This window comes from Pongo abelii, chromosome 5 (genome assembly GCF_028885655.2).
Source record: "Pongo abelii isolate AG06213 chromosome 5, NHGRI_mPonAbe1-v2.0_pri, whole genome shotgun sequence".
NCBI classification, from domain to species: Eukaryota; Metazoa; Chordata; class Mammalia; order Primates; family Hominidae; genus Pongo; species Pongo abelii.
In genome coordinates this window covers 145245701-145272923 of record NC_071990.2, presented here as the reverse complement: position 1 = coordinate 145272923, position 27223 = coordinate 145245701, and the positions used below count along the sequence as shown (strand labels likewise).

Below are 27223 nucleotides of genomic sequence, written 5' to 3'. Positions count from 1 at the left end.
ACCCAAAAATCTAGACAGGCATTCTTTTTCTATTACTACCAACACAAATAAAAGTCTCCATTTTATTGAAGATAAGTTGCCTTGATTTTCTTTATACAGGAGTATAACTTACTTTTAAATAAAGACAAAAGATAGGAAAATATTTTTTCTAATTTTATTGGCTTCTTAATAGTGGTACATGGCTGTAATTGTGAAGTACATGTTTTGTTAGTATTTTAATATGTTATAATTTTTAAAATCTTCAATTTCTTTTATAAAGTCCCAAAGCATAGGCAGGGTGTGATGGTTCATGCCTGTAATCCCAGCACTTTGAGAGGCCAAGGAGGATGAATTGTTTGAGCCCAGGAGTTTGAGAACAGCCTGGCAAAACAGTGAAACCCTGTCTCTACAAAAAACACAAAAATTAGCCGAGTGTGGTGGTGTGTGCCTGTAGTCTCTGCTATTTGGGAGGCTCAGGTGGGAGGATCATCTGAGCCTAGGGAGGTTGAGGATGCAGTGAGTTGTGATTGTGCCACTGCACTCCAGCCTGGGGGAACAGAATGAGACCCCCTTCCCCCACCAAAAAAAAAATTCCTAAAGCACCCAGTACTGTATTTTTGGTTATAGTGGGTATTTAATAAAGAAGCAATTCAAGGTGTGTTTTTTTTTTATTACATCCCATGTATAAGTTATTACATAAAGAACCTATGTGAAGTGCAACAAAAGTGAATGTGATAGTCTCTGCCCTTAAATACTTTACATAGTAAATTAGGAGCATAAGACAGACACTAAAACAAGAAAACAAGTTAAAATAAACATGTCCTAATAGGAGTACAGGCAAAGGAGGATCAGCTGGTGCTGAATCAAAGTCAAGAATATCTGCAGGAGAAAGAGACATGTTACTGACCCTTGATTGATTGGTAGTATTTCAATAGCTATAGCTGGAGGAAGGAGGTGCTCATAGGAACAGGAAACAGCAAGAAGAAAAAGAAGAAACAGGAAAGACCAAGAAGGCTTGGGGCATGCTGAGCCAGTGACCCAGCATGACTGAAGTCCAAGGGCTATGGACGAATAGAAAAGATAAGGTCAGTTTGGGTTAAACTGAGAAGAGCTGAGAAGTCTGGATTTCGCTGAAGAAGCAACGCAGACCCAGTCACACTTTTTGAGCAAGAAGTGACAGGAGCAAAGTCCCATCTGAGAAATGTTTCCTGATGGTGGTATCCAAGAGGATATGGAGGAGCAAGAGGGGAGACGGGTGCTCTGCCCACCTATGTCCCCAGATCCACACATGTTGGGCCACTGCTGCTGACCAGAGCAAGCCCTCCTCTCCCTGCTCACCCAGCTCTTGGGCTATGTCATTTCTAGCAACAGTAGCTCCAGCACCACAGGCTTAGGATCTTAGGGGACTCCTCTTCCAAATCCATGCCCTGTGTTCCACTTTATATAGCAAGTTTCTGTCCTGAGTCCTTTGGTAAGTTCCTGTCCTACTTATCAGCTCTATTCCCTTGTTCTTTAAAAAAGGACAGGGCCATAGGCTGAGCGAGGTGGCTCACGCCTGTACTCTCAGCACTTTGGGAAGCTGAGGTGGGCAGATTGCTTGAGCCCGGGAGTTTGAGACCAGCCTGAGCAACATGGTGAAACCCCATCTCCACTAAAAGTACAGTACAAAAGTACAAAAATTAACCAGGCATCGTGGCGTGTGCCTGTGGTCCCAGCTGCTTGGGAGGCTGAGGCGGGAGGACTGCTTGAAGCCAGGAGATTGAGGCTGCAGTGAGCTGTGATAGCACCACTGCACAGCAGCCTGGGTGACCAGGGCCCTCTTCAAGTCTTTCTGATTCTCATAACAGACACCATCTGCCCCACCTAAATACTCCTACCTGAGAAAAGAACACCCTGGTTACTGAGGCCTGTCTGAATTTTCTAATATTGCTCACCTGGATGCTCTGAGATTTATCCTACCTGTTGGAACTTGTGCCATTTTGTAGTGAAGTACTCATTGTTCTATTTGCCTGGCTTGATACTTATAAAGTCATTATCTTGGTCACTCGGGTTCCTGACAGCCTATGACATCCCAAACCTCCTCTGTCAGCCTCACCAGCTAGGTCAGGTTCCCCTTGTAGGTAGGCTTGCTGCCAGAACTCTACCTCTCCCTGTCTTCTCTAGTGGCCTACAGATTTCTATAGCTAGCTACAAATAAGCATAGCAAAAAAGCTACATTGCACTAATTGAGACATTAGGTGACAGGACTAGACAACAGGAATTGACAGGATAGGCTGATGTTAAAGACTATGCATGAGGAGAAAATAAATCAAATGTTTTAGGAACTGATAGAATGTAGAAGATGGTGAGAGAAAGAAGAGTCAAAGAACTCCATGGTTCAAAGTCTGGATGCCAAAAGAAGCCATGTCTACAGTAACAAGGATAGCTGGGGTTAGCAGGGGATCTGTTTTGGTTGGAATGCATTTATACATAGTACTTTTCCACTCCCTCTTCCTTCACGCCCTGTGTCCATCATAGCATTTATTAGTACCTTACCTGTCTAGAATGAAAGTTCCATGAGGGCAGGAACTTCACTTGCTTATTGGCTGCAGAACACCAGCTTCCAGAACAGTGCCTAGCAACTAGCATGTTTTCCACAGAAATACATTTAGACCATATGAATGGATTTCGAGTTAACATGCTGTCCTCAAATAGTGCTACCCATCAGCTGCTTGGGTAGATGTGCATGGGCATCAGCTGGAGCCTGGGCCAGTTTGAGGGATGTGGGTATGGGAAAGAAGGACATATTCAAAGCAACAGAAGGGCTAAGGCACATAGCAACCTTCCTGCTGGGGGTTAGGGGTGATGAGAAGAGGAAGAGAAAAGGCAAAAGAGAGAAAGAGAAGTCAAAGACAAACAAGACAAGGGTAGCTTTTGCAAATTAAGGAAGAGGTATTTTGGAAATTAAGGCAGGACTGACTGTTCAGTAACGGCAAATGTTGTAGAGGTTGAAATGAATGAAAGTAAGAGAATGACACTAAATTTAATGGTTACGAGGCTTGGAGTAACCTCGGTGAATACAGGATACAGAGATAGATTGCAGTGGGAAAAGGAATGAGAACATGGGAAGAAAGTAGAGGCAGCAGAGATAGGTTAGATTTTCAGTAAGTTTGGTCTTGATAGTAATACACTATGAGAAGTTAGAGGAACAACTGTGTTTATTTAGACAGGGCGTTTGTACTTTTAGCTTTGGGGAGATACAAGCATATATAAAAATCCAACCAAAGGAAGGATGTTTATATCCTCACCTCCCACCAAATCAAATCAAATCAAAGCAAAATGGGAAAAAATGATTATGTAGGGGAAAAAAAAGATGTAAATGCCATTTTGAGTTTTAACGATAGGGAAGGGATAGAAGAACCTAGAGCTTAGGTGGGACCTCTCATGCAGGAGAAGAAAAGAAATGAAGAGGGATATCTGAGGGAAGTGGACAGAAAAGAGACCTATTCTCCTGCCCTAGAATCTAACAGCCAGACATTGAATAGCCTAAATCAGAGTTGAAGATATTGGAAACTTTCTGCTTTAAAATAAGGCCAGAGAACTGGAAGCTGGGGCATAAACCCAGCCTGCCCTATAGGACAAGATGTCCTTTGGACGTAGAATGAGCATTCCAAAATACAACTGACTCAAGGACCACCAAAACGGGCCACGAATGGGACCCTTCTTACCTCCCACTACAATAATAAACATGTTATTATAATGCATTAATAAATTAGTGTTACATCCTATCTACTACCAATTAAGAATTCCTATAACAGAAACCCATACTAGGAAAAGTGGTATTTATCACTGTGCAGCAGAACACAAGGTTCATATCCATGTGAATACCAACCCAGGAGTTTAAGAGAAGGACAAACGTAGAAGAGTTACTTTTCTTGGAAGAAATGAACTTTCTTTTATACCTCAAGATATTGTGAGTCTTGCCTAAGGTGTACTTCATTGATTATCAGACAGCAAATGGCCCTGATCATACCCAAACAGCTCGATTCCATTGCTTGAGATAATTTTTTAAAGAAGAAAATAACTTTCTCTTGGTTATATCCAAATATTAGTTTTGTGCAAAAGTAACTGCAGTTTTTTGCCACTAAAAGTAATGGCAAAAATCGCAACTACTTTTGCACCAACTGAATATATCAGTTTTCCTCTAGATATGACATCTTTCTCCAATTTGAAAAAAACTTACGTATGATACACCATTTTGTATCATACGTTCGTTTTCGTACCTTACGTCTCGAGCCCTGTTCCCATCTTGGGTAGTCTTGGTAACATGAAGGCCAGATTCTCCCAATGCTTAAGCATATGTGAGAGGCAGGCACTTGAAGAAGACCAGTGACGTTCCTTCCACAACCAAAAAACAGAGGAGAACAAGATGCCCAGCCAGGGACTGGAAGGAGTCAAGGGTGTAAGGGTGTCTCTGGGGACCACCAACAGAATCAGGAACTGAAGCACCTCCGAGTTCAGCACATTCAACTCCCCAGTTTTGCAGGCGAGAAAACTGAGGCTGAACTGACCTGTTCAAAGTCACCCAGCCGGGTGTCCTCACACAGCACGGCACTCTGTCCCCCACCTCTCACTGCCCCCTAACCCAGAAAGCCACTTAGGTACTGAAGAGGACCCAATAACCAAACTAGCATTATTTTCCCCTAAGCCAAGTTTCTCTTCTTTCTCTATCTTTTTATTACAGAAATTTTCCAATATCCGTAAGCAGAGAAATGAGAATAATAACCACAATGGACCCATTGCCCAGCTTAAACAACCCATTGCCAGTCTTCCTTTATCTATAATCTTACCTACCTCACCCTCCTCCAGGATTATTTTGAAAGAAATTCCAGGTAGCTTATCATTATTTCTTGTTAAATATAAAATGCTCAAATAAACTATACAGCTGCAAATGCATCCGAGACCACTTTCTTTGGGGAGCTTTGATGCTCCTATTCCATATCCTTGCATTGTGTGTAGTATTTTTAATTTCATTTCACAGCTCTAGAACAAAACCCTAGCTCTTATCTTAGTACAGGCCAATAAGATATGCTCTGTGACCCTGTACATCCACTAACAATATTAGACGGTGGTGCAATGAGGAATTCTCATGAAGGGATTGCCTTGGACAGTAAGCATGGGGAACGTTGAACTTACTAAACACTTTTCTATTTGAGACACAATACACTCACGCTGACACTTGTTTAAATTGGGCTGAATTCTGGCCTGAGATTTAAAGCCAACTTTGTCCACGAGTTGATATGAAAGGCACTAAGCAATGTAACTTTTAAGGTTTAACAAATCTACAAACTAAATTAACAATCAAACATTTTCACACCAATAGGGTTGTGCCTCTACTCTCTTAAGACAGAGACCATTTATTTGTCCTAAGGATATGATAGAAATCTAAAATCAAATATAACAAAACTTTTCTTTCATATAGCCACTAAAATCTTTCCTAAAGAATAAATACATCAAAAAATACATTTTTAAAAAAGATTTAATTAACGAACAAGACCGTTAACATTATGTTATGTGTATAGCAGTATAGTCTACTAGTTAAATCGTTAAATATTTATATATTAATATAAATAGTATAGTCTAACTAAATATATATCTAACATCATGTGTATATAAAAATGGATACCTGCCATCACAATGTTGATGAATAGCATTTCCACTTATAATTTTCTACTATTTCACTCCCTCGCCTCACCCATCCATTTTTTATATAAATTTACAAATACATATTTTTAAATAAGAATATATTAGAAAGTCAAGGTCAGTACAGAAAGAAGGCAAATCAAACTCTTAAGTTGTTTCATCCTTATTTTATTCTTAAAATAAAGAATTTCATTTCAAATATGGATTAATTTTTTTCTGGGAAAAAACACACTGTAAAACATAATTTTCTACCTTTTAAAACATTTTACAGTTTATCCCATCTTCTAACCAGTTATGATACTCATACCTGCTGAGGTTTCTCTAAATTTGTCGCTGGTCTTCTTTTTCCTCCATTTCCAAGGCTTAAAGATTTTACCAATGGTGGATAGTTTCCCCTTTCTTTTGAAGGGAGGTGTTTGGGAACCTGCTGTGGGGCCATCTGAGTTTGCTATAGAAGTTTTGTCCAGTCCGTCAACTGTATAAAGAAAGATATAGACAGAGAAAGCTTGTAAAAAAGGTTGTAATAAAACAACATCATCAATTGGTCCCTGGGCTGTTAACGGTAAGCACGTCCACTCTAATTGGAATCTCACATAAAGTTTATTTGTCCCATTTCACAGCTGGTAGGACTCCCCTCATATCAATCAGTCAATCAGAAATTACAGCCCACTTAGAAAATCATTCTGGGGAAACAGACTAGAAGCAAGAGACTTACATTATAGATGGGGCCAGACAAATGAGTGTCTGTGCAACACAGCTGAATCCATCTGCAACAACCCCATCAATATTTTGTACAGGAATAGAGTATTCTAAGTATTTGTGAAATAGGCTGTTCCTCCAGAGACTAGTCTGACATTCTCAGTAATGAATATTACAGTTATGGTGTAGTTAAAATCATGGTTTCTCTTTCACAAAATAAAATTTGGTGCCAGGAAGTTAATTCTATTTTTACAAGGCTAAAACTATCTTTTGCTTCTATTACAAAAAAGGTTTTGAGCTTCAAAGAAACTGATAACTACACTAACAACAAAAAATATGTGGAAAATTTGGGTACTGTGTGTGATAAAAACATGTCTTTGTATGTCTTCACTATTTTATTAATCAGAAGAAATGCACAAAATCTTAAGTTGCCTTGCTTGCACTGTGTTCTAGGCTGATGGAAGATAGCAATGACTTATGTTACACCAACTATCAAATTTTAATGGCAAAGAACTGGAAGCAGGCCAGAATGGATGAACTATAATATTATTCCATCAATAAAATAGCACTTGAAATGATGGCAAAAAAAAAAAGAAAAAATCAAAACAGTAGTTTCTTCTTAGAGGCAGAAATGACCTGAGAAGAAACTTGAGGGAACGTATAGCGGTGATGGAAATTATCTCAACGATGGTTGGATTACCCAAAACTCATCAAATGGTATTTATAATTTTTTGCATTTCACTTTATGTAAAATTTACCTTTAAAAAACCGTAAACAGACAGTGAAGTCTAATTAATGACATGTATGCTGAAGTGTTTAGAGGTGAAGTGTACTGATGTCCGTCAAAAATAATAAATGGATAGATAGATGGAAAAGGCAGATGGATAAAAGTGCAATAAAGTAAAATATAGCAAAATGTTAAGTGTTGAATCCAGCTGGTAGATATGCATACGGGGCGTGATACCAATTCTTTCATCTTCTGCGTATTTTAAAAAACTTTCTTAATATTGGTAATAGTAAAACAAATAAAAACAAAAATTGAATAGCAAGGACTTCTGCTTCCAAGAAGATAAAACAGACTTACTTTTTCTTTTTGAGACAGAGTCCTGCTCTGTTGCCCAGGCTGGAGTGCAGCGGCGTGATCTCAGCTCACTGCAACCACCGCCTCCTGGGTTCCAGCAATTCTTCTGCCTCAGCCTCCCAAGCAGCTGGGACTGACTACAGGCGCATGCCACCAGGCCCGGCTAATTTTTGTATTTTTAGTAGAGACAGGGTTTCACCATGTTGCCCAGGCTGCTCTCGAACTCCTGACCTCAAGTGATCCACCCGCCCTCAGCCTCCCAAACTGCTGGGATTACAGGCGTGAGCCACCACACACAGCCTAAACTTAACTTTTTCTTATTCCTCTGGCTAAATACAACTAAAAAAAACCAAAAAACAAAAAACAAAAAACCATGGATGTTGCATATAAATGTAAGAAAATTCTGTAAGGCCAAAAGAAGGTAGACAAGCCTGGGACCTCGGAACCCAAGAAACAACACGGTGGTGAGATTCCTGGGTTTTCTTTTTGCCTCAAATATCCCAGACTCGTAGCTGAAGTCAGAAACCTCGAAAGGCCAACAAGCTTGGAAGCCAGCAACCCAGAAACACCAATGGACACAGACCACAAACGTCTGCACTCTCTAGCCACATAACCAGGAAAGGGGCAGAGTAGCAACATAAGAAACTTTTAGACAATAACTGCTCTACTACAGCTGAGCACCATAGAAGAACCTGTGACCACGCATGCCAGCAAAGGCTGAATGGAGTTACTAGATTTCCACCCTCATGAGCCTCTGAAAAGGACCCCTAATACCCCTACTAGAGTGGTGTCAGAGAAGACCAAGCAGGAAACTAGCACCTTTATGCCTGGTGGCTGATAATGAAGCATCTTCCACAGTGTCAGTGGAGACCATGTAGGAAGCCCTGACATCCATCCCTACTCAGCAATAACTGGGTATCTCTCCCCTTCCCCCCAATACAGAGGTGGCCAAATCATTGCACACCGGGAACAAGACCACCCCAACTGTGGTATCAAGGGAGACCACAAGGGGATCTGGAAATTCCACCTGTGCCCAACAGTAACAAGGACACCCCACACACATACACATCGTGTCAACAGAGGACAGGTGGAGAATTGGGATTTTTACCTCCGTGTAGGGGCAACAAGGTGGCACCCACTGCTTCCCCTGCTATAGAGGTGTCAGACAAAGCCAGTTAAAACCGAAGGTTTCAAACAAGATCTAGAGTCACATAACATAATACAAAAATGTCCAAGTTTCCATCGAAAATCACCTGACACACTAAGAACCAGGAAAATCTCAAACTGAATGAAGAAAGACAATCAATAGACGACAATTTCTGAATTCTTATGAGTTCTCCTTCCACACAAATAGGAATAAATCCTATTCCTCCCACTAGTGAAGGGTACTGTAATTTCAGGTACTATCTGGGCAGAGATGGGCAGACACTGTGCATTGCTAGGGAAAATTGGAGATTCAAGTCCTATGCTAACTGATTCTTCTGAAAGTGGTTCCTACCCCTACTTTCAGCCATAGCACAACAGATAGAAATACAGGGGACAGACTCATTCTGAAGCTAATTCAGAGCAAAGGAGCAAAATACTTATTACTTCAATTCAACTCCTGTCCAACTTCCCTCCTTGAACCAGAGGGCAAACCCGGGGGGAACTGAGAGTATGGTTTTACTTGTTCATGAAGACTTTCTGCTGAACTCTCATGAAGGGCTTAACTTTGAACAACTTAAATGTTGCAAAATACAAAAGGGCTGATTATTATGAACATAGAAACAAAAGTTTCCATCTCAAATTCATCTCTGCGGCTACATGTCCAGTTTTCATTTTCTTACAATATATGGGATCTTTCTCTCTCAACCCACATATCCAGTTCCCTGATGCTCCATAAAAATTCTACTTTCCCTCTGAAGCAATTAAGAACAGCCTATTTTTCCCCTATCATAAACCACACTTGCAATTTGAAACCATATATTGGCACAGTCGGCCGATGTGCCATTGTACTTCTCTTAAATCATGAATGTGAGGACCACTGTCATCTGCTTTTGAGTAGTACGGGCAGAATATTAACTCTCCTCTTTAGATACCCAGGACACTGGCATTGCTATTGATATTTCTATAATTTTTCTTGTGGATCAGTTTTCCATTAAAATCCATTTGAAACTTTCCATAAATCCCAGATGAAAGGTAAAATTTCTTGATTGTTTTAAATGTTAATTTTGATCCACTTTTATGTTACTAAGAGTAACTTGTCATTCATCAGAACTTACCTTTTCACACTTGAGTTCTACATTTTAAAACACAGCATATTTTGAAATACAGTCATTAGCTAACCAAATGTAGAGACTTTAAATGACACAGCTCAGTCTATCTTCCCACTGAAACAAGCCCACCCCTAACAGAATTTCCCCACACCACCAATAGCTAAGAAATCAGAAAATACATACAGGTTTTATTTTTTATTTAAACAGAAATGTATCAGGCAGTCCCAGTGCAAATGTGACCATATAAGCTAAAAACAAATGAGGCTAGATAATTATCATATTGTTAAGGTTTAGAAATGTATCCTCACCCAAATCCCATGTCAAATTGTAATCCTTAGTGTTGGAGGTGGAAACGGGTGGGAGGTATGGATCATGGTGGCAGAGTTTTCATGAATTGTTTAGCACCATCCCCTCTTGATACTCTATAGCGAGTGAAATCATATGAATTCCAGTTGTTTAGAAGTGTGTAGCACCTCCCTCCCTCTTCCTCCTGCTCCAGCCATGTAAGACATGCCTGCTTCCCCTTCACTCACGTGCCATGATTATAAGTTTCCTGAGACCTTCCCAGAAGCTAAGCAGAAGCTGGCCTGCAGAACTATGAGCCAATTAAACCTCTTTTCTACATAAATTACCCAGTCTCTGGTATTTCTTTACAGCAGTGCGACAACAGACTAATATACATATGAAATAAATTGTAGGTTTGAATAGTCTTCCCTTTGAAATTTGATAAATAAATGATAGGGATTCTCAGAAAAATTGAATCTACTTAATAGAGTTTGTTGTATGTTTATACTATTTAATAGTTATGATATTTCAGATATCAATTTTTCACCACACATAATTATTTCAGGCACTGAGAAACTGAGACAAATGTGGCATAGTATTCCAACTCACAATGTTGTAACTGAAGGACCATTTAGAAAAGGATCTCCATAAAAGAACTCTTGGTACTAATTTCGTACAAACTGACAGCCGCCCTGTGGAAAAAAAGTAGGTGGCAAAAAACATGGTCTCAACTTTTCTCCAAATATCCTTAAATATCTGAAGGTCAATGAGAATGCATTTTTGAAGCCCAATCAAAGCAAAAATAACTAGGAGAAATCGTGTGTGGTAAATAATGCTTTGATAACACTCTGCTGTGTATGCTTTAAGAAAGTTAAAACAAAACACTAAGGATATCAAACTTTATTTCCTTAAAATATGGTTTCCAGGCTTTGTTATGTTTTGTGCTTTATTATGTTTTTGCAATATTAAGATTATCTGTGTATATTTTTATTTCTATTACAGTTTTTGTATTTCTATTATAATTCTGTCACTTTCCCCTTTAAAAGCCACAGAATATATGGCAAAGAAAAATTAGAACAGTGCTTAGGGAAGATTTAACTTTATTGCCTACATTTACATGAGGTCTCTTTCTCTCTCTCAATTGGAACAATAGCTTAAGATATATGCTATCATTAAACAAGGGCAGATGTACAACATCTGGGCACAGAAGCAACCCACTACTGGTTAGGGTGAACTGATGGTATAAGCCAGTGATGAGGTCAGGGGGAACTGATGGTATAAGCCATCACAGATGAGCTTGGATCATGGTTTCTAAGGCAGCCAAGTGGCTATCCTTGCCTTCTGTTGTCTAAAGGAGTTCCTTACTCTCTTGCTAATGAGAGTTTACAGCAGATTGGGTCAAATATCTTCCTTTTAAGGGTAAGATAAATGGCAAGTGGAGAAGAAGAGAAAATGAACAGAAGAATCAAAATGTGTGGCATCACACGGGGTGCAGCTTAAAAATTCTGAAACTGCTGAACATGTATATTGGGATCAAACAAGGAAGTACATGAATGGCAGATGGTGGAAGCCAGGTTTCTCACTACTGGAGACAGAAGTTACAGATAAGCGAGAGAGTAAAGCTAGAATGATCCATGCAGCCCCGATGAGAGTTGGAGACATCTGCATGACCCCATGTTTGGCCAGGTAGACAGATAGATAAGTAAATGAATATAGACATGTATATATGCATGGGTTTGCTTACACACATGTATTTGCTAGCTCTGTCCTCTCCGAAGGTCTAGAAGCAGTAACACCCCAGTAGCAATGAGCACGCCCAGCACACAGATCTTGGTTTCTAATAGCATTCTCCAATAGACAAACACCACCTCCTTACAGAAAAGGCTGCTTCTAGAGCTGGGGCATGGAAAACTCTAGATGAGCCCTGCAACATCTTGTAGTCCCAGAAAGTGCTCAAAAAGAAAACCAATGGGAGGAGCCCACTCAAGAGTTTCCAAAGGCCAAAGCTGGAATAATCTCAGCAACAAAGTAAAAATATAGTATTAGATTATAACCCAAAGTACAAAATAAACATCCACAAATCCATACTCATGTAGATAAATATTGAATGAATAAATGAATGTGGGAGAAGAGGTAAGTCCTTACAGAATTCCAAATAATTTATATACATAACCCTCTCTCAAGAAAGTGGAGCTTAACTCCTGACTGCTTAAATGTGGGCTATCCATAGTGACTTCCTTCCAAAGAGTGCAGTATGGAAAGAGAGGAGAAAGGAGTGGCTTTACGGTGAAGATGCTGACAAACAGGACCTTAGCCAGGGATCGAGGTTCACATCATCAGTGATAAGTTGTGCTGACAGTATGTACTCTTGATATGATATAAGGAGAATGGTACTTCAAAACCCACAACCCTGTAGTAACTACAAGGGAAACATCAGGCAAAACTAAATTGAGAAACATTTCTAAAATACCTGACCAGTACATCTCAAAATTTTCAAGGTCTGGCCAGGCATGGCGGCTCATGCCTGTAATCCCAGCACTTTGGAAGGCTGAGGTGGGCAGATCATGCGAGGTCAGGAGATCGAGACCATCTTGGCTACCACGGTGAAACCCCGTCTCTACTAAAAATACAAAAAATTGGCTGGGCGCAGTGGCGGGCACCTGTAGTCCCAGCTACTCGGGAGGCTGAGGCAGGAGAATGGCGTGAACCCGGGAGGCGGAGCTTTCAGTGAGCCGAGATCATGCCACTGCACTCCAGCCTGGGCTACAGAGCAAGACTCCGTCTCAAAAAAAAAAAAAAAAAAAAAAAAACAAAACAAAACAAAAATTAGCCAGGCTTTGTAGCAGGCGCTTGTAATCTCAGCTACTTGGGAGGCTGAGGCAGGAGAATCACTTGAACTCAGCAAGTGGAGGCTGTAGTGAGCCAAGATCACGCCATTTTACTCCAGCCTGGGCTACAGAGCCAGACTTGTCTCAAAAACAAAACAAGGCCGGGCACGGTGGCTCACGCCTGTAATCCCAGCAATTTGGGAGGCCGAGGCGGGCGGATCACAATGTCAGGAGATGGAGACCATCCTGGCTAACACAGTGAAACCCCGTCTCTACTGAAAATACAAAACATATCTGGGCATGCTGGTGCGTGCCTGTAGTCCCAGCTACTGGAGAGGCTGAGGCAGGAGAATCCTTGAAGCAGGAGACAGAGGTTGCAGTGAGCTGAGATCGCGTCACTGCACTCCAGCCTGGGCAACATAGCGAGACCTCATCTCAAAGACAAAAACAAAAACAAAACTGCCAAGGTCATTCAAAACAAGGAAGGTCTGAGAAACTGTCAGACCAGGGAAGCCTAAGGAGACACCACTGCTACATGTAACATGGCATCCTGAATGCATCCTGGAACAACAAAAAAGACGACATTAGGGAAAAACTACTGAAATCCTAATAAACTGTGGAGTTTAGTTAACAGGAATAATATCAGTGTTTGTTCCTTGGTTGTAACAAATGTATCATGCTGATATAAGATCTCTCTGTACCATTTTTTCAACTTTTCTGCAAATCTAAAACTACTCCAAAATCAAGTTTATATTTTAAAATGTGGCATTCGCTATCATGGAGGTAAATGAGGATAAAGATTTTTTTCTTAGGAGTGAGGAAGTCAGCTCGAAGGGGCCTCGGTGCCTACTGTCTTTTACCAACAGGAAAGATTTCAGCTGAAAAGAGTTTTGGGAAGTAATATGCTTCAGACTTGGCCATCTTTCTCTCCAAAATTCTCCCTTTACTAATACTTTCATTCCCAGTATAATATAAGTAAGAGAACATTTAAATGGCTGTTTCAACACTTTTTAGCACATGATGGATCCAGATAAGGTAAGTAGTATTCAACATCTTGCAAAATGGTAGACAATGGGCCCAGCTCCAGCACGCATCAGGAGGTATACATCCACAGTTACTGTGTAACCATACACAGAGAAGAGATTCCAAACATCCCTCCACCACACACACACACACACACACACACACACACACACACACACACACACCCATGACGGACTTACCATGAAGTGAATAAATCAAGGCTGGCTGACCTTTTAAAGTAATGCCAAGAAAAATCTTCTCATTATCAGTACTGTGTTCATCAGAGACATATGATACATATTTACGGAAAAAAATTAAAACAAATTTATAGTCATGTCCTTGAACATGTGAAATGGTTAAATGTAAAAATTTTTAAAGGAACGATCTAAATATCTAAATAATCTAAAAATTTTAGATTATTTTTTAACTTTCTATATATAAATGTATTCCCTCACTTAAAAATCTGAAAATAATAGAATTTTAGAGTTAGAAAAGATCTTGGCTCAGAAGAAAATTGCTTTTTATCAGCTGATGGTTCCTTTAAAAATAATCAGCATTAAGGTAATAATCATGACTAAAGTATTTTAAATATTATTTTGCCATCATCTTTTTAAATCCCTAAGAGTAAAAGAACAGAATGTAAGCAAGAAATTAAATTTAAAGAAAAAGAATAGAATGTGAAAACATTACTATATTAGAGTGTATTGAAAGGATTTTAGTCGCTCTGGAGGAAGATTGCTCATAACCCTGCTATTCATACTTGCCTCCCAATTTGTCAATTTTCATTCCCCCATCACTTGAAAGAAACTACAAAGTTATCTAAAGGCAGTTGGGATAAGATCAGTAGTTCCCACAGTCATTAAAATTAATACTATGGAGATTTTCCAAAAAGATTTTTTCGAGGCATACGGACAGAATGTAAATGATATTGCACTTACAATCCCATTCAGACCAAAGTATCAATCATTTCAAAGCCCCAGAAAGCCTCCTTATGCTTCTTCCAAATCAATAGCCACCCTCTCACCTCTATTCCCCCAGATAACCACTATTTTGACCTCCAGCAGCATTGATTTGTGTTACCTGTTCTTTTTTTTTTTAGTAATTTTTTGTAGAGACAGGGTTTTACCATGTTGTCCGGGCTGGTCTCAAACTCCTGGACTCAAGTGATCCACCTGCCTGGGCCTCCCAAAGTGCTGGGATTACAGGTGTTAGCCACTGTGCCTGGCCTGTTTTACCTCTTCTTGAACTTTAACTTAGTGGAATCACACAATATAATCTTTTGTATTTCTTTCACTGAACGTCTGTGAGATTCATCTATGGAACTTTTTTCCCTTACTTGGTTTCTGGGAAAGCTCATCTACTTCTCCACCATCTTTTGATGTTGCCCTGAAGCCATGATAAATTAGAATTTCACCGAAGCAAGACTAAAGGTAGAGAAGTAGTTTATTTTCTGTAAAAAAAAAAAAAAAAAAAAAAGAAAAAAAAAGTTGTATATATATTCTTACAATGCATATTAGAGCACTCAGCAGTTCTGAGCGATGTAATTTATAAAAGCACTGGGTTACAGTGTTATCCACCATGGGACAACTATCATGTTTAGTACTTTCACATTATGCTATATATTAAAGCCCTATATATATAAGGAAACTGGGAGCCAGGAAGGCTATCTGGCTTCCCAAATTGTTAACTAGTGAAAGAGATAAGAGTCTAGGTCACCTGATTCCTGATCCAGGCTTATTTCCCACTATACCAGGCTGTCTCCATTGGCATATGATAGCTAAACTCATGGTGAACCAGCAACACTCCTAGTAGCTCTAAAATAGCAGTAAGACTATTTGTAAAAAACAAAAAAGCAGGCCGGGCGCTGTAGCTCATGCCTGTAATCCCAGCACTTTGGGAGGACGAGGCAGGCGGATCACGAGGTCAAGAGATCGAGACCATCCTGGCCAACATGGTGAAACCCCATCTCTACTAAAAATACAAAAAATTAGGTAGGTGTGGTGGTGCACATCTGTAGTCCCAGCTACTCTGGAGGCTGAGGCAGGAGGATCACTGGAACCGTGAAGGCGGAGGTTGCAGTGAGCCAAGATCATGCCACTGCACTCCTGTCTCAAAAAAAAAAAAAAAAAAAAAGCAAAGAAGACATTGCACAATCAGGACAAGCAATAAATCTGTGTTATTGTTCTGGGTTTTGACCACCCAACTGGGATGGTAATCTGTAAGCCAAGAAGAGAGTTGGAGCCTAGTTCCAACTCTGCTACTTAATCAGCCCTGTGACCTTGTGCTAGGACCCCAATTTTTCATTGCTGAAATTAGGAGACTAGGTTAAATGATCTCTAGGCTCCTTTCCAACTTTAAAAATTCTATGACTTCATATTGCTTTGTGCTGAGTGTATCAGTCTTGTAGGTCACATTAAGACCTATTCTATTACTTGATATTTTATTACGCTAAAAAAAGGACCTGTTCTAAGTGCTTTATAAATACTGCCTCTTTCATCATTACTACAACCCTGCGAAGTAGTTGCTATTAGTATTCCCATTTTATAGATGAGGAAGTTGAGGCTGAGAGAGACCAAGCAACTAGCAAGATCCCACAGCTGGTAAGCAGGATTTAAACTCAGGTAGTTTACCTCCCAAGTATTCCCTGTACAAAAATGGGGAGGAGGCTAGTGGGTGGGAGTGGATTTCTATTTTAAGAGAAGGCAAGAGATAAACCCTAATGAGTAGTAACTCAATTCAACTCCCAGCCACTTACTGGGCTAATCCAAGGAGTTAGGGCAGGTACTGTTTTGCTGTCTAAAACAATGCCCAGTGTCATCACGGTTAATTTCATGCTGGCGGCAGGCAGTGTACTCTATACTTTATACTGACTAAAGTAATTTGATTGTACAGAATCCTTATTTATCATAATATTAATTTTAGAAGTTTGATACTATCAATTTTTAAACTTGTTTTTTTAACAGAGGCAGACATTATTTTTAAACTCCCAGAGGGAAAAGCTACTAAAGACTTCCATCTGCCTGCAAGCACTGACAAGAGAATTCCAGAGTTTAAACTTGTGGCCAACAGGCCTGCAGAACGAATATGTTTGTGCAGCTGCACGACATTCTGATTCACTGACATGAACAACATCCCCAAGACTTGCTACAGGATATTTAACAGATTAAATAAAGTCGCTCTTATTTGGGGTTTACAGAAATTCTGATTGAGTAGGCAAAGGGCCACTTTGCTAATGGAAAATCAATTTTAATGTAAATAAAAGCATTTTACATTTTGAATGCCACTGTTATCGCTACAAGGGAAGGGTTGTCTCTATGAACAGATAGGATGACTGCTTAGGAATAGCAAGATGTTTGCTACAGAGAGGAAAAACGTGACAGGAATCAACCAACAACCTATCTTGTTCCCCGTAGATGTTTAGTCATATACAACAACTCCCGGAGTCTGGAGTGGAGCAGGTCGTGGTATATAGAGTGTGTGCTGTGTTTGTGAAAAGGAAGAAAAAGCTGATATATCCCCAATGGACAATCTGCCAAGTGAAAGAATTTCAACTCATCCATGATAGGATAATGATTACCCTGTTCATGCTGGGAATGTGCGTCGGCACAGAACTTTAGGGGAGAAGCTGGTAGACCTTATATATAATTTGTAAAATAAAATATACTGAAATATCACAGTTCTCCTCTCGCCCCCGCCTCCCCACCGCCCCCAATCAATGGAGTCTCGTTCTGTCACCCAGGATGGTGTGCAGTGGTGAGATCTCAGCTCACTGCAACCTCCGGCTCCAGAGTTCAAGTGATTCTCCTGCCTCAACCTCCCGAGTAGCTGGGATTACAGGTGCATGCCACCATGCCTTGCTAATTTCTGTATTTTTAGTAGAGACGCAGTTTCACCATGTTGGCCAGGCCAGTCTCAAACTCCTAAGCTCAAGTGATCCGCCCACCTCAGCCTCCCAAAGTGTTTGGTTTACAGGCATGAGCCACCGCGCCTGGCTGAAATATCACAGTTTTTAAGTAAGGGGCTAAATTTTGTTTCAGACAAAATTATGAAAAAATTCCCATTGAGGATGAATGTAACACAAATATTATTAAAATAACACATTAAATCTAGACCAATATCTTTAAGTCGAAAGGCTGGTGGATAAATAAAAACCCAGAGAATATATATAATGTGACTAACGCTCTCTCTATGTCCAAGAGCCTCCTGGCAGTCATACAGAGTCCCCAAGGCTGGTATCTGTGGAGAGACCGTGGCCACATGCAGCATCCCGGACAATCTCCCCAAGGCAGACATGAAACCTGCAGGCATGTACTATGGAAAACAGGATGCTGGGAGATCCATCCCATGGAGAAGAATTTATGTCAATTAGTCATACGGAGTCCCCAAGGCTCCCAGATTTATGTCCTTATAGCTCAGTTAAGAGATGACTGCAGCAACCCAGGCATCTGAACTTGGAGAGAAGGAGCGAAAAGGGACTGGAAATGATGGATGATCTGAGGGACATTGAGGAGAAAGAAGAGAGGAGTCTGAGGAACTGCCTGAGAACTCCATGGCCTGAACCTCTACAAGGGTATGGCTGGATGTCAAGAAGAGAGAAGATTTGGAGGAGAGACCTTTAGCTTGTGTTCAGGCACCATGAACTTCAGGTGCTGGCAGAACATTCAAGGGAAGTTGTCCAACGGACAGTCAGAAATGCATTACTGGCACTCTAGCAAGAAGCTGGAGTTGAAGTTATTTGGTGGAGTCTTCTAAACAAAAGCAGCTGTTGAGGACCAGGGGTAAACTCCTAGAGAACGATTATGTTTAGGAGCAAGTGGGCTTTGCACAATAAAGAACGTTGAATTTCTTTGGCATTGAGAATGAACAAGTAAAGAAAAAGGTTTTGTTTGCTGTTTGTTTTAAATTCATAAAGTGTGAAGGACACTCAAGCAGGTTCATGGGCTGAGGAGAAGGAGCCCTGGGTGTTGGGGTGTTGAAGATGCAAGAAAGAAGAAGGGCTGCAGAGCTGCACCAGCCAGGATGTCAGACCAGCCACACGGGGACTGTATGGGGACTGAATTCCTTCAGGTCACAGCAAGATTTGGGGTGGAGAGGGAGAGTCTGAACTTCATCCAGTGAATATGAGGAAATGACCAGGAAGTCAAGAGATGACAGCATCAAAGAAACGTGAAGGAAAACTCAGCAGACGGCACCTGCCTTAAATGAGGGCATGCACAAGACTGGACACAAAACGAGCAGGAAATAGCACTGGGGAGTTGATGCAATGTCAATGCCCCCTGTGATAGGAGAGGTAAAGGACAACAGAGCCTCCAATAAAGAGAATTACCAGGGCAACGGTGTTGCCAAGGAGACCCAGGGTTTGGACAATCCAAGGGAGAGGTGGAAGGAGATATCTGCAAAAATAATGAGGCTGTAGAAAAGTGTGCTCACTGTGGAACGGAAACATTCATTCACAATTAACTGAGCAGCTATTATAGAGGAAGGGCTACAATGGTAAGCAAAAACAGATCAGATCTCTGCCCTTAGGAGGCTTGCAGGCTATGAGAGAGGCTGATATTAGTCATACAACCATCCACCCAAATGTAGACCTGCAGTGTGTAGTGAGTAGGAAATGTGGGGGACCCCAGGGGCTCACACGGTGGCACTGTAGCATTAGTTCCCATGGCAGACATAGCACAAAATGGCCTCCAAAGTATGAGTTAAAATTCAGGGTAAAATTGTTTGAGGGCAAAAGAGGTTTAGTCTAGTTTCATAGCATTGCCTAAAAGGTAGAAATATCCTATTCAAATTAAACAGGAAACCATTTAAAAGCCACTGAAAAGCAAAGGATTAACATTCCTTGGTTTGTACACCTAATTCTCTTGAGAGAGAGAAACAATTCCACTAGTTGTTTTTTAAAAAAAGATAATTTTATAATAATGATGGCTTTAGTGTTGATTTTATATTTTTTCTAATGATGGCTTTAGTGTTGATTTTATATTTTTTCTAACATAGTTATTGAGGATGCCCCACTTGCGAGATGTTCTATTTTGGTTTCTTTCTTTAAAATGACAGGTGTGTTAAGCAAGCATTCCAGAGAATGAGTTGCTCCAGCAGGATTTGGATAAAACACATACAGAAAGCCTCTGAATCCAATTAGGGCACCATCAAACCAACCAGCTTATTCCAAAATCCTTTTCTAATATAACTTTTATTTAGATTTTCAATACTGGTCTGAAGAAACATTGAACATGTTCTAGAATGATGGGAAAAAGCCCGTAACAGAACCTCAGAAGTAGCCGGTTGCAATTCACCAATGTTTTCAGAAACCATAAAAATGATTTTTAATTGTTGTTGTTATTAAGTGAGTAGGTTAATAAAAAGACTACCTCTCTGAGAAGCAAGAAAAAATAATACTTCTCACCACTAGATTAGGAGTCCCATGAGGACAGGGAGCAAGTTGATTTTATTCCTGGTGGTGCCCCTATACTGTACTTAGGCCACAAAAAGGTCCCTAAAAATATTTACAAAAAGAGTAAGTCATGGGTAAATGTGGGGCAATAATTTACAAGGCCTAGGCTATGATTTATTTTAGCAGGTCTTTAGATTTTTCACAGAGGAAATTGTTTCCAACAGTGCCTTCCTGTAGAATTCCAAATATTTTGAAAGATAATATAACAAACACTAATGTTTGGAATTGGGAAAATATCAGAGCCAGCAGAAAGGACGATTAACACTCATAAGAATGGTACAGACATTGCTGACACAGTTTTCAGGTAAGCAAACACTTAATTGCTCTTTACAAGGTAATTGAAAGACAATTCATCAAAGACAAATAATTGAAAAACAGCTGGAATAATTTATATGTGAAATTGTCTTTTAAGAAGTTTCTATTTTCACCCAGTGATGAGTGGTGAAAATTAATTTCTTCAAGAGCACTCTCTTTGTTAACATTTCCTTCTTTCTCATCTCAGATTTTTCTTCAGTCTTAACCTTCTTTCTCCTAATTGGGGAAGCCAGAAAAGCAATTTTGTTCCATGGCAGAGAAACAAGAAAATAAATTACCTAACTAAACTGGAACTAAATCCAAACTGCTTTTGTTTTTTCCGTTCTCTTTAGCCATCACACACGAGAACGTGAATCTCTTAGAAAACAGTGGAACAATATAGAAAACTATAAAACCATTTTAATCTGAAATTAAATTCTTTGATACTATAGTAGCACAACAGATGTTCAATTATGTGGCAATATTTTAGGCTTTCCATTAACTAAATATATCGGAACTACAAGGTAGAACTACCTCGCATAATAGCCCAGAGTTGTGGTGGCAAAAATCTGACTCTACAATGTAACATGTTCAATGACGAGGAATCATTCTTTAAGACTGGCAGCCAGCAACAAGTTTTTATTCCAATTTAAACAGAACACACCACCTCTCCTATCTCACCTTTCCACTGTGAAGCAAATATCTCCTGTTAGAACAGTACCCTAAGGGGAGCAAACACAAGTGGAGAGACGGCTGACACTTAGGTATTTCCACACTAAAGCTTCCAGAGAAGAAAATGGTTTGTTTTGTGTAATTCTTTAGCTATTTGTCACCCTGATATGACTTTGCGTATGCTTAAAAAATAGGAAATAGCCATTTTAAATATAAACACAGACCTGTTAGTACTGCAAAGGAAAAACATGGGCTTCCAGTGCCAGAAAGGTCTGAATGTAATAATCTGTTCCGCCCCATCCTAGCTGGTAACCTTAGGTCTGTAATTCAACCTTTCAGAGTCCCTTCCTCATCTGTAGAATGGGGTAATACAATTCACAATTCACGATTTGGGTTGCGGCTAGCGTAAATAGAGATAATACATGTAAGCAAGTGGGAAAAGGCTGATAAGAGGTTTTGTGGGGAATAAAAATGGAGAGTGGGTTATTTATGATTTGGAGCAATTGGGGCAGCAAAATTTCTTGGAAAAATATTTTCCTGGTCTTCTAGAGGTCTCCAGGAAAACAAAAATGCCCCCTGAAATAAATAAACTCCTGTATACCCACCCAAAACAGATACCTGCATTCTCCGTTGGTCTCAAGATAATTGCTGGGAGCTGCTAAAACCAACTAAGACTCGAGGGAAATCCCCACTACTCTATAGCAGAAATGCCCTGGATTAAGGAAAGAAACTAAGCAAGAAGGTTGACATCATATACAAGAATGAGAGAGGAGCTAAGAGTTGGACTTGGCTCTATTTCCTACCAGCTGGGAAATTGCTGAATTTTTTATTTTTGTGCTTGCACCTGCAAAAAATAAAAAATTTTAAAAACCAAACCAACAAACATAAAAATATTTTATTGAAAAGGCCGGTTGCTTACTTGATTAATACAACACTTAGTAAATCAAGGTGAAACTGATTAGGCACTATTTAGTCAGATACAAATTGTTGTTCCTTTTGGTTTTTAAAAATCCTGCACCATATAAGATGTGTTGCTATGGCTGCTAAACACAGGAAGTTGCATTTTACTGTTGTTTCCAAATATGCCTAATGTCACAATCTAAAGAGAAAAGAAAGATCCGTTTTATGATTCCATTAACTTCAGATATTTTAAGTAAAGACCACCTATAAATTCAATGTAGATGACAAAGTCCCAGAGGATTCTTGATTATGAGACTCATGTTATCCACTGGACTGGCTAAGAAATCATTATCAAAGGGCCCTCTGTTTATTCTGCCCTTCCCTTTTTAATATCTAGCATGAACCTTATGCTCATTCCCTTTACCTCTAGGACTGCAGTGCCCAGCAATGAAAATAAACTTGGACTGGCACTGCAAAACCACAAGCAATTAATTAAATCCTTATCAGTTATTTCCACTGTCTATAGTAAGACGCCATTTTTATGCCTTAGGGTATTGAATGTTGAATCTGAAATAGGGTCTTGGATCCAAGTGTACTGTTCTCAACTTGGAAGAACACCAATATTCTATGACTTTTAACCTTCCTCAGATTGAGTGCTCAGCATATTCTAATCTGCAAGATGCCTTAAAAGTCTACAATGACAGAGTCACAACTAAAGGGTGTAGTGGTTTGGCTAAGAGCTTCTGCACGCCCTGATCCCCATGCCCAATCCATCATAATCTGGATTCGGATCAGGGCCTAAGAGAAGTGAGTCTTGTCTGCAGCCTTTGTAGAATGCTTGTATCTCGCCATCTCAAGGCAATTCCTGGTCCAAGAGATGCCTATAAAATTAAATAATTTCTGAGGTTTAGGGAGAGTTTTAATCATTTTACAAAAGGACCTAGGGTCACTAGATTCTGATGCACCCAGTTCTTATTTGTGTGCTTAACCAGCTTGAGGGACCTTTTTCAATAAAATAAGGAATTCTGAACCTAGAGGAGGTGGGTGTGCTTTTGAAGCATTATCTTCACATTGACAAGATAAGCAGTCCACCAAAACTGACTGCACCAGTTAAGAGTTTCCTGTGAGATTTATGAATTGATAGGAAGACATCATTGGAAGCCTGCTAGGTGGTTTACAATGCATATGGGCTAGAATGCAAATGCAGTTAGTCGTAATGAATCATCTTCGAATTACCAACCTGTCTCAATGGGGCTCTGCGTTTTCTGGCAAGAACATTCTTGTTCTGGCTTTACTTTGACAGGTGTTTAAACACCATCTTTCTTTAACACGCTTATTCATTTTCTTTCTTATTTTAGCAGCTCTTTGAAAAGAGACATGTCACCCTGCAGATTTCAAACACATCTAAGACAATGAAAGCATACAGAGCCAGCAAAACCAAACACAGAAAAGGAAGACTATATAAGTAGTGACATTTGAGAACAAAACATTTCTCCAAATACAGTGCTTCACATTCAGGGCCCTCAAAGAAGATTATAAAACCGGTCAGGTGGCCACATTAGTTACTGACCACACTGGGATTAGGATCTTGATAAGTAGTTTGAGGGTTTCTTTCCTGAACATTACTCGATCAATTTGGTGCTCCAATCACAAGATACTGGTATTGATTTCTTACACAATGGCAGAAACATAATGTCACATATTCCATTTTTTCTTTCTTTATTTCCTTTTTTCTTCCTTCCTTTCCTTTCCCTCCCTTCCTTCCTTTTTTCTGTCCTCCTTCTTCTTCTTCCTCCTTCCTTTCCTCCCTCCCTCCTTCCTTCCCTCCCCACTCCCTGTCGCCTTCCTTCCTTCCTTCCCTCTTCCCTCTCTTCTTTCCCTCCTTCCTTCTTTTTCTTTAAGATAGGGTCTCACTCTGTCTGTCACCCAGGCTGGAGTGCAGTGGTGTGATCACGGATCACCAGGCTTGATCTCCTGGGTTCAGGTGATCCTCCCATCTTGGACTCTTGGGTATCTGGGACTAGAGGTGCACACCACCACACCCACATAATTTTTTCTATTCTTTGTATAGACGGGTTTCGCCGCATTGCCCAGGCTGGTCACGAACACATACTCCATTTTCTAAGTTTACCCCATATACTCTACAGCCTATGCTTTACTTCCTAAGAGTGCTGCCTAGTCACACTGGTTAATTTCCATTGCTGAAAATCACCTTCAATGCCTCCTCTTACTCAAGTAATATCAATATGGCACTGTTGAGGTGAGTGGGGAAGAGGCCTTAATCGGTTAAGAAATGAAACTGAAAAATCAGAAGAAAGACAATGGATGCAGTGTGCTTTGGGACATTGCTAATAAGACCTGGTTTGTACGCTGGTTTTAGGGACATTGCTTAAAGTCCTTAAATGCCCTATTTAAAAAATATAGAAAAAAGGGGCTGGGCACAGTGGCTCACGCCTGTAATCCCAGCCCTTTGGGAGGCCGAGGCAGGTGGATCACCTGAGGTCAGGAGTTTGAGACCAGCCTGGCCAACATGGCGAAAGCCCGTCTCTACTAAAAATACAAAAATTAGCCAGGTCTGGTGGTGTGTGCCTGTAGTCCCAGCTACTTGGGAGGCTGAGGCAGGAGAATCGCTTGAACCTGGGAGGCGGAGGTTGCAGTGAGCCAAGATCGCACCACTGCACTCCAGCCTAGGCGATGGAGCAAGACTCCGTCTCAAAAAAATAAAAACAAAAACAAAACAAAAACAAAAAAGGACAGTGCTATGGGCTGAACTGTGTCCCTCAAAATTTATACGTTAAAGCCTTAACTCCCAGTACCTCAACATGGGACCATATTTAAATACAGGTCCTTTAAAAAAGTAAAATTAAGGTAAAATGAGGTCATATGGGTGGGCCCTACTCCAATGGGGTTCTTATAAGAGGAGAATATTTGAGCACAGATGTGTGTGGGCACAGAGGATGGACCATACGACACAGAGGGAAGGCAGACATCTACAAGTTAAAGACAGAGGCTCTGCGCAGAAGCTAACCCTGCTGACACCTTGATCTTAGACCTCTAGCCTCCAGAACAGGGAGGAAATACATTTCTGTTGTTGCAGCCACTCAGTCTGTGGTATGGTGTTATGACAGCCTTAGCAGACTAATACTGTACAGACATTTACTATTATCTGCAAAGTTATTTATTAACATGTCGAAGGTAAAGTGAAAATGTCACACAGCTTTCAACCTCACCTCCACCTCAGCCCACTTGAAAGAAGGAAAAAGAAAAGTTCTTTGAAGGATTTTGCTATGATTACTTTATAATGGCTTCCTAAATTAAAACATTCTTGTTTGGGAAATGAGGTATACGTGTGTTCTGACACTCTGTGGTTGGATGACTGAGGGGATTCAGTTTTTTAAAAGTGTACAGTTCTAAATTCTTCTAAAAATCTCATGTTTGATTTTATTCTTTTCATGTTTTCTTTAGAAAATTGGCAGTCAAGTACTTTCCAAGCGACAGAACATTAGTTGTGCACAGATGTATACAATTCTGCTTTAGAGGCCTTTAGGAAAATGAAACACAGAGCAGTCAGGCCAACAGGAACCCACGGCATGAGCTCAGTTAACTTGTTCTGGTTTATTCCAAGTTTCCATTCTCACCCGGCTCTTTCATAAACAGGTTGGCAGGTCAACACAAGCTAACTTTACAGATGCAGAAGAAATTTTGAAAAACACAAAATCCCTTTATAATAGATGAAATTGATCAGTGCAATCCTGAATCATCCTTTTAGACTGCCTTTCTCAGTCCTGTGAGCCACCCAGCTGTTGTCAGAAACATCTTTATACAAGAAGGAAGGTCAGAGGGAATGTTCAGCACACCCTGAAACACCTTAGGCAACAAACAGTGGCCTTCCACACGGAGGCTGAAAAATTCTTTAGAAAAAGCTTTTAAGAGACCCCAATTAAGACTGAATGGAGTTTACTTCACTCTGGGCAATGGGCTGCAAAGAGGCACAAAATTGAAAGGAAAGGATGCCTGAAGTACAAACAGAGGCGAAAATAAAAAGCCAAACATTATCCAAAACGGAATGCATGAACAGAAGTCTTAAATAAATGATTGCTTCCTTTTGGAATTTTCAGAATTTGCCGCCTACAGTTCTAAAAGGGAAAAGGGCTCAGCCTCCTTTTCAGAAATGTATTTTACTAAAATCTTTCTTATAGTTCTTCCTTCTCATTATTAAACAGCTATTTTCACCTAGTGCCCTGTTCTTTGACTTTGGTTTTGGGTTAAGTAATTAGCATGCAGCACCCCCAGATGAAGTTCACAGGGGTCTTCTTGAAAAGGCAACAAGTTGAAATTCTGTTGCCTTTTCCTAAACAGAAATTGGCATTCTGCTGATAACTTCCTTGCCTTCGAATGTAACTATATATTTACTTCAAACCTAGTTGTTGTGGGAAATGCATTATTTTGCTGCTTATAATATTAACAAAATGTACATAAAAGCAAACAGGTTTCTGGCAATAATATTCCATCAGAATCTCAACATTCTACTTGACAATAGGAATATTTGCTGATGAACAGTAAATATGAATGACCCAATTCATCCCGGCATTTACGTATAGAACATCAGAGTCTCTGAACTGGATATTTTGTAACTTTTGCCTCAAGTAAAGAGAAAGACACACATAAAGATTCAAATGAGAATTTTTTTTTATTTAAATACAGAAGGTCCCTGACTTACCATGGTTTGACTTACTTTTTTTTTTTACTTTATGATGGGCTTATCAAGATGTAATCCCATCATAAGTTGAGGAGCATCTGTACAGTACAACTAACCTATAATTTGTTTTCCAGAAGATGTTTCTCACCTTAGGAATCCTCTAGAATGTTTGTTGAAAACACAGACTCTGAGGCCCCTCTCCAAAAGACTTTGATTTTGCTGACCTATAATATGGGACCCAGCAATCAGTATTTTGCACACTAGGTGAGTCTCACAATTGGGCACTTTTGTGAAATATCAATGGTAGTTTGTAATACCCCCAGGATCCTATCAGAACGTGCATCCCATAAAGATGATGCATCCCTAAAATAAAAA

At 40.1% G+C, this 27223-nt stretch overlaps 1 protein-coding gene and 1 long non-coding RNA gene across 15 annotated transcripts in view; one reads left to right on the top strand and one right to left on the bottom strand.

Moving 5' to 3' along the window:
* Nucleotides 1–27223, bottom strand: part of PHACTR2 (phosphatase and actin regulator 2) — a 298625-nt gene that overhangs the window by 120304 nt on the left and 151098 nt on the right. For 7 of the 8 annotated variants that reach the window (XM_063724674.1, XM_063724676.1, XM_063724677.1 and 4 more), the window contains 1 exon segment: nucleotides 5969–6136. The exons of the other annotated variant lie outside the window; for it this stretch is intronic. In XM_063724674.1, the coding sequence (XP_063580744.1) occupies nucleotides 5969–6136 (168 nt within the window). 8 annotated transcript variants of the gene reach the window in all.
* LOC129060092 (uncharacterized) overlaps nucleotides 19183–27223 on the top strand; it is an 85756-nt gene continuing 77715 nt past the window's right edge. For 3 of the 7 annotated variants that reach the window (XR_008526511.2, XR_008526507.2, XR_008526505.2), the window contains exon 1: nucleotides 19183–19325. This is a non-coding gene — a long non-coding RNA (uncharacterized LOC129060092). Of the gene's footprint in view, nucleotides 19326–20447; nucleotides 20588–26982; nucleotides 27113–27223 lie in introns of all 7 variants that reach the window. The other 4 variants (XR_008526509.2, XR_008526506.2, XR_008526508.2 and 1 more) reach the window with 2 other exon arrangements.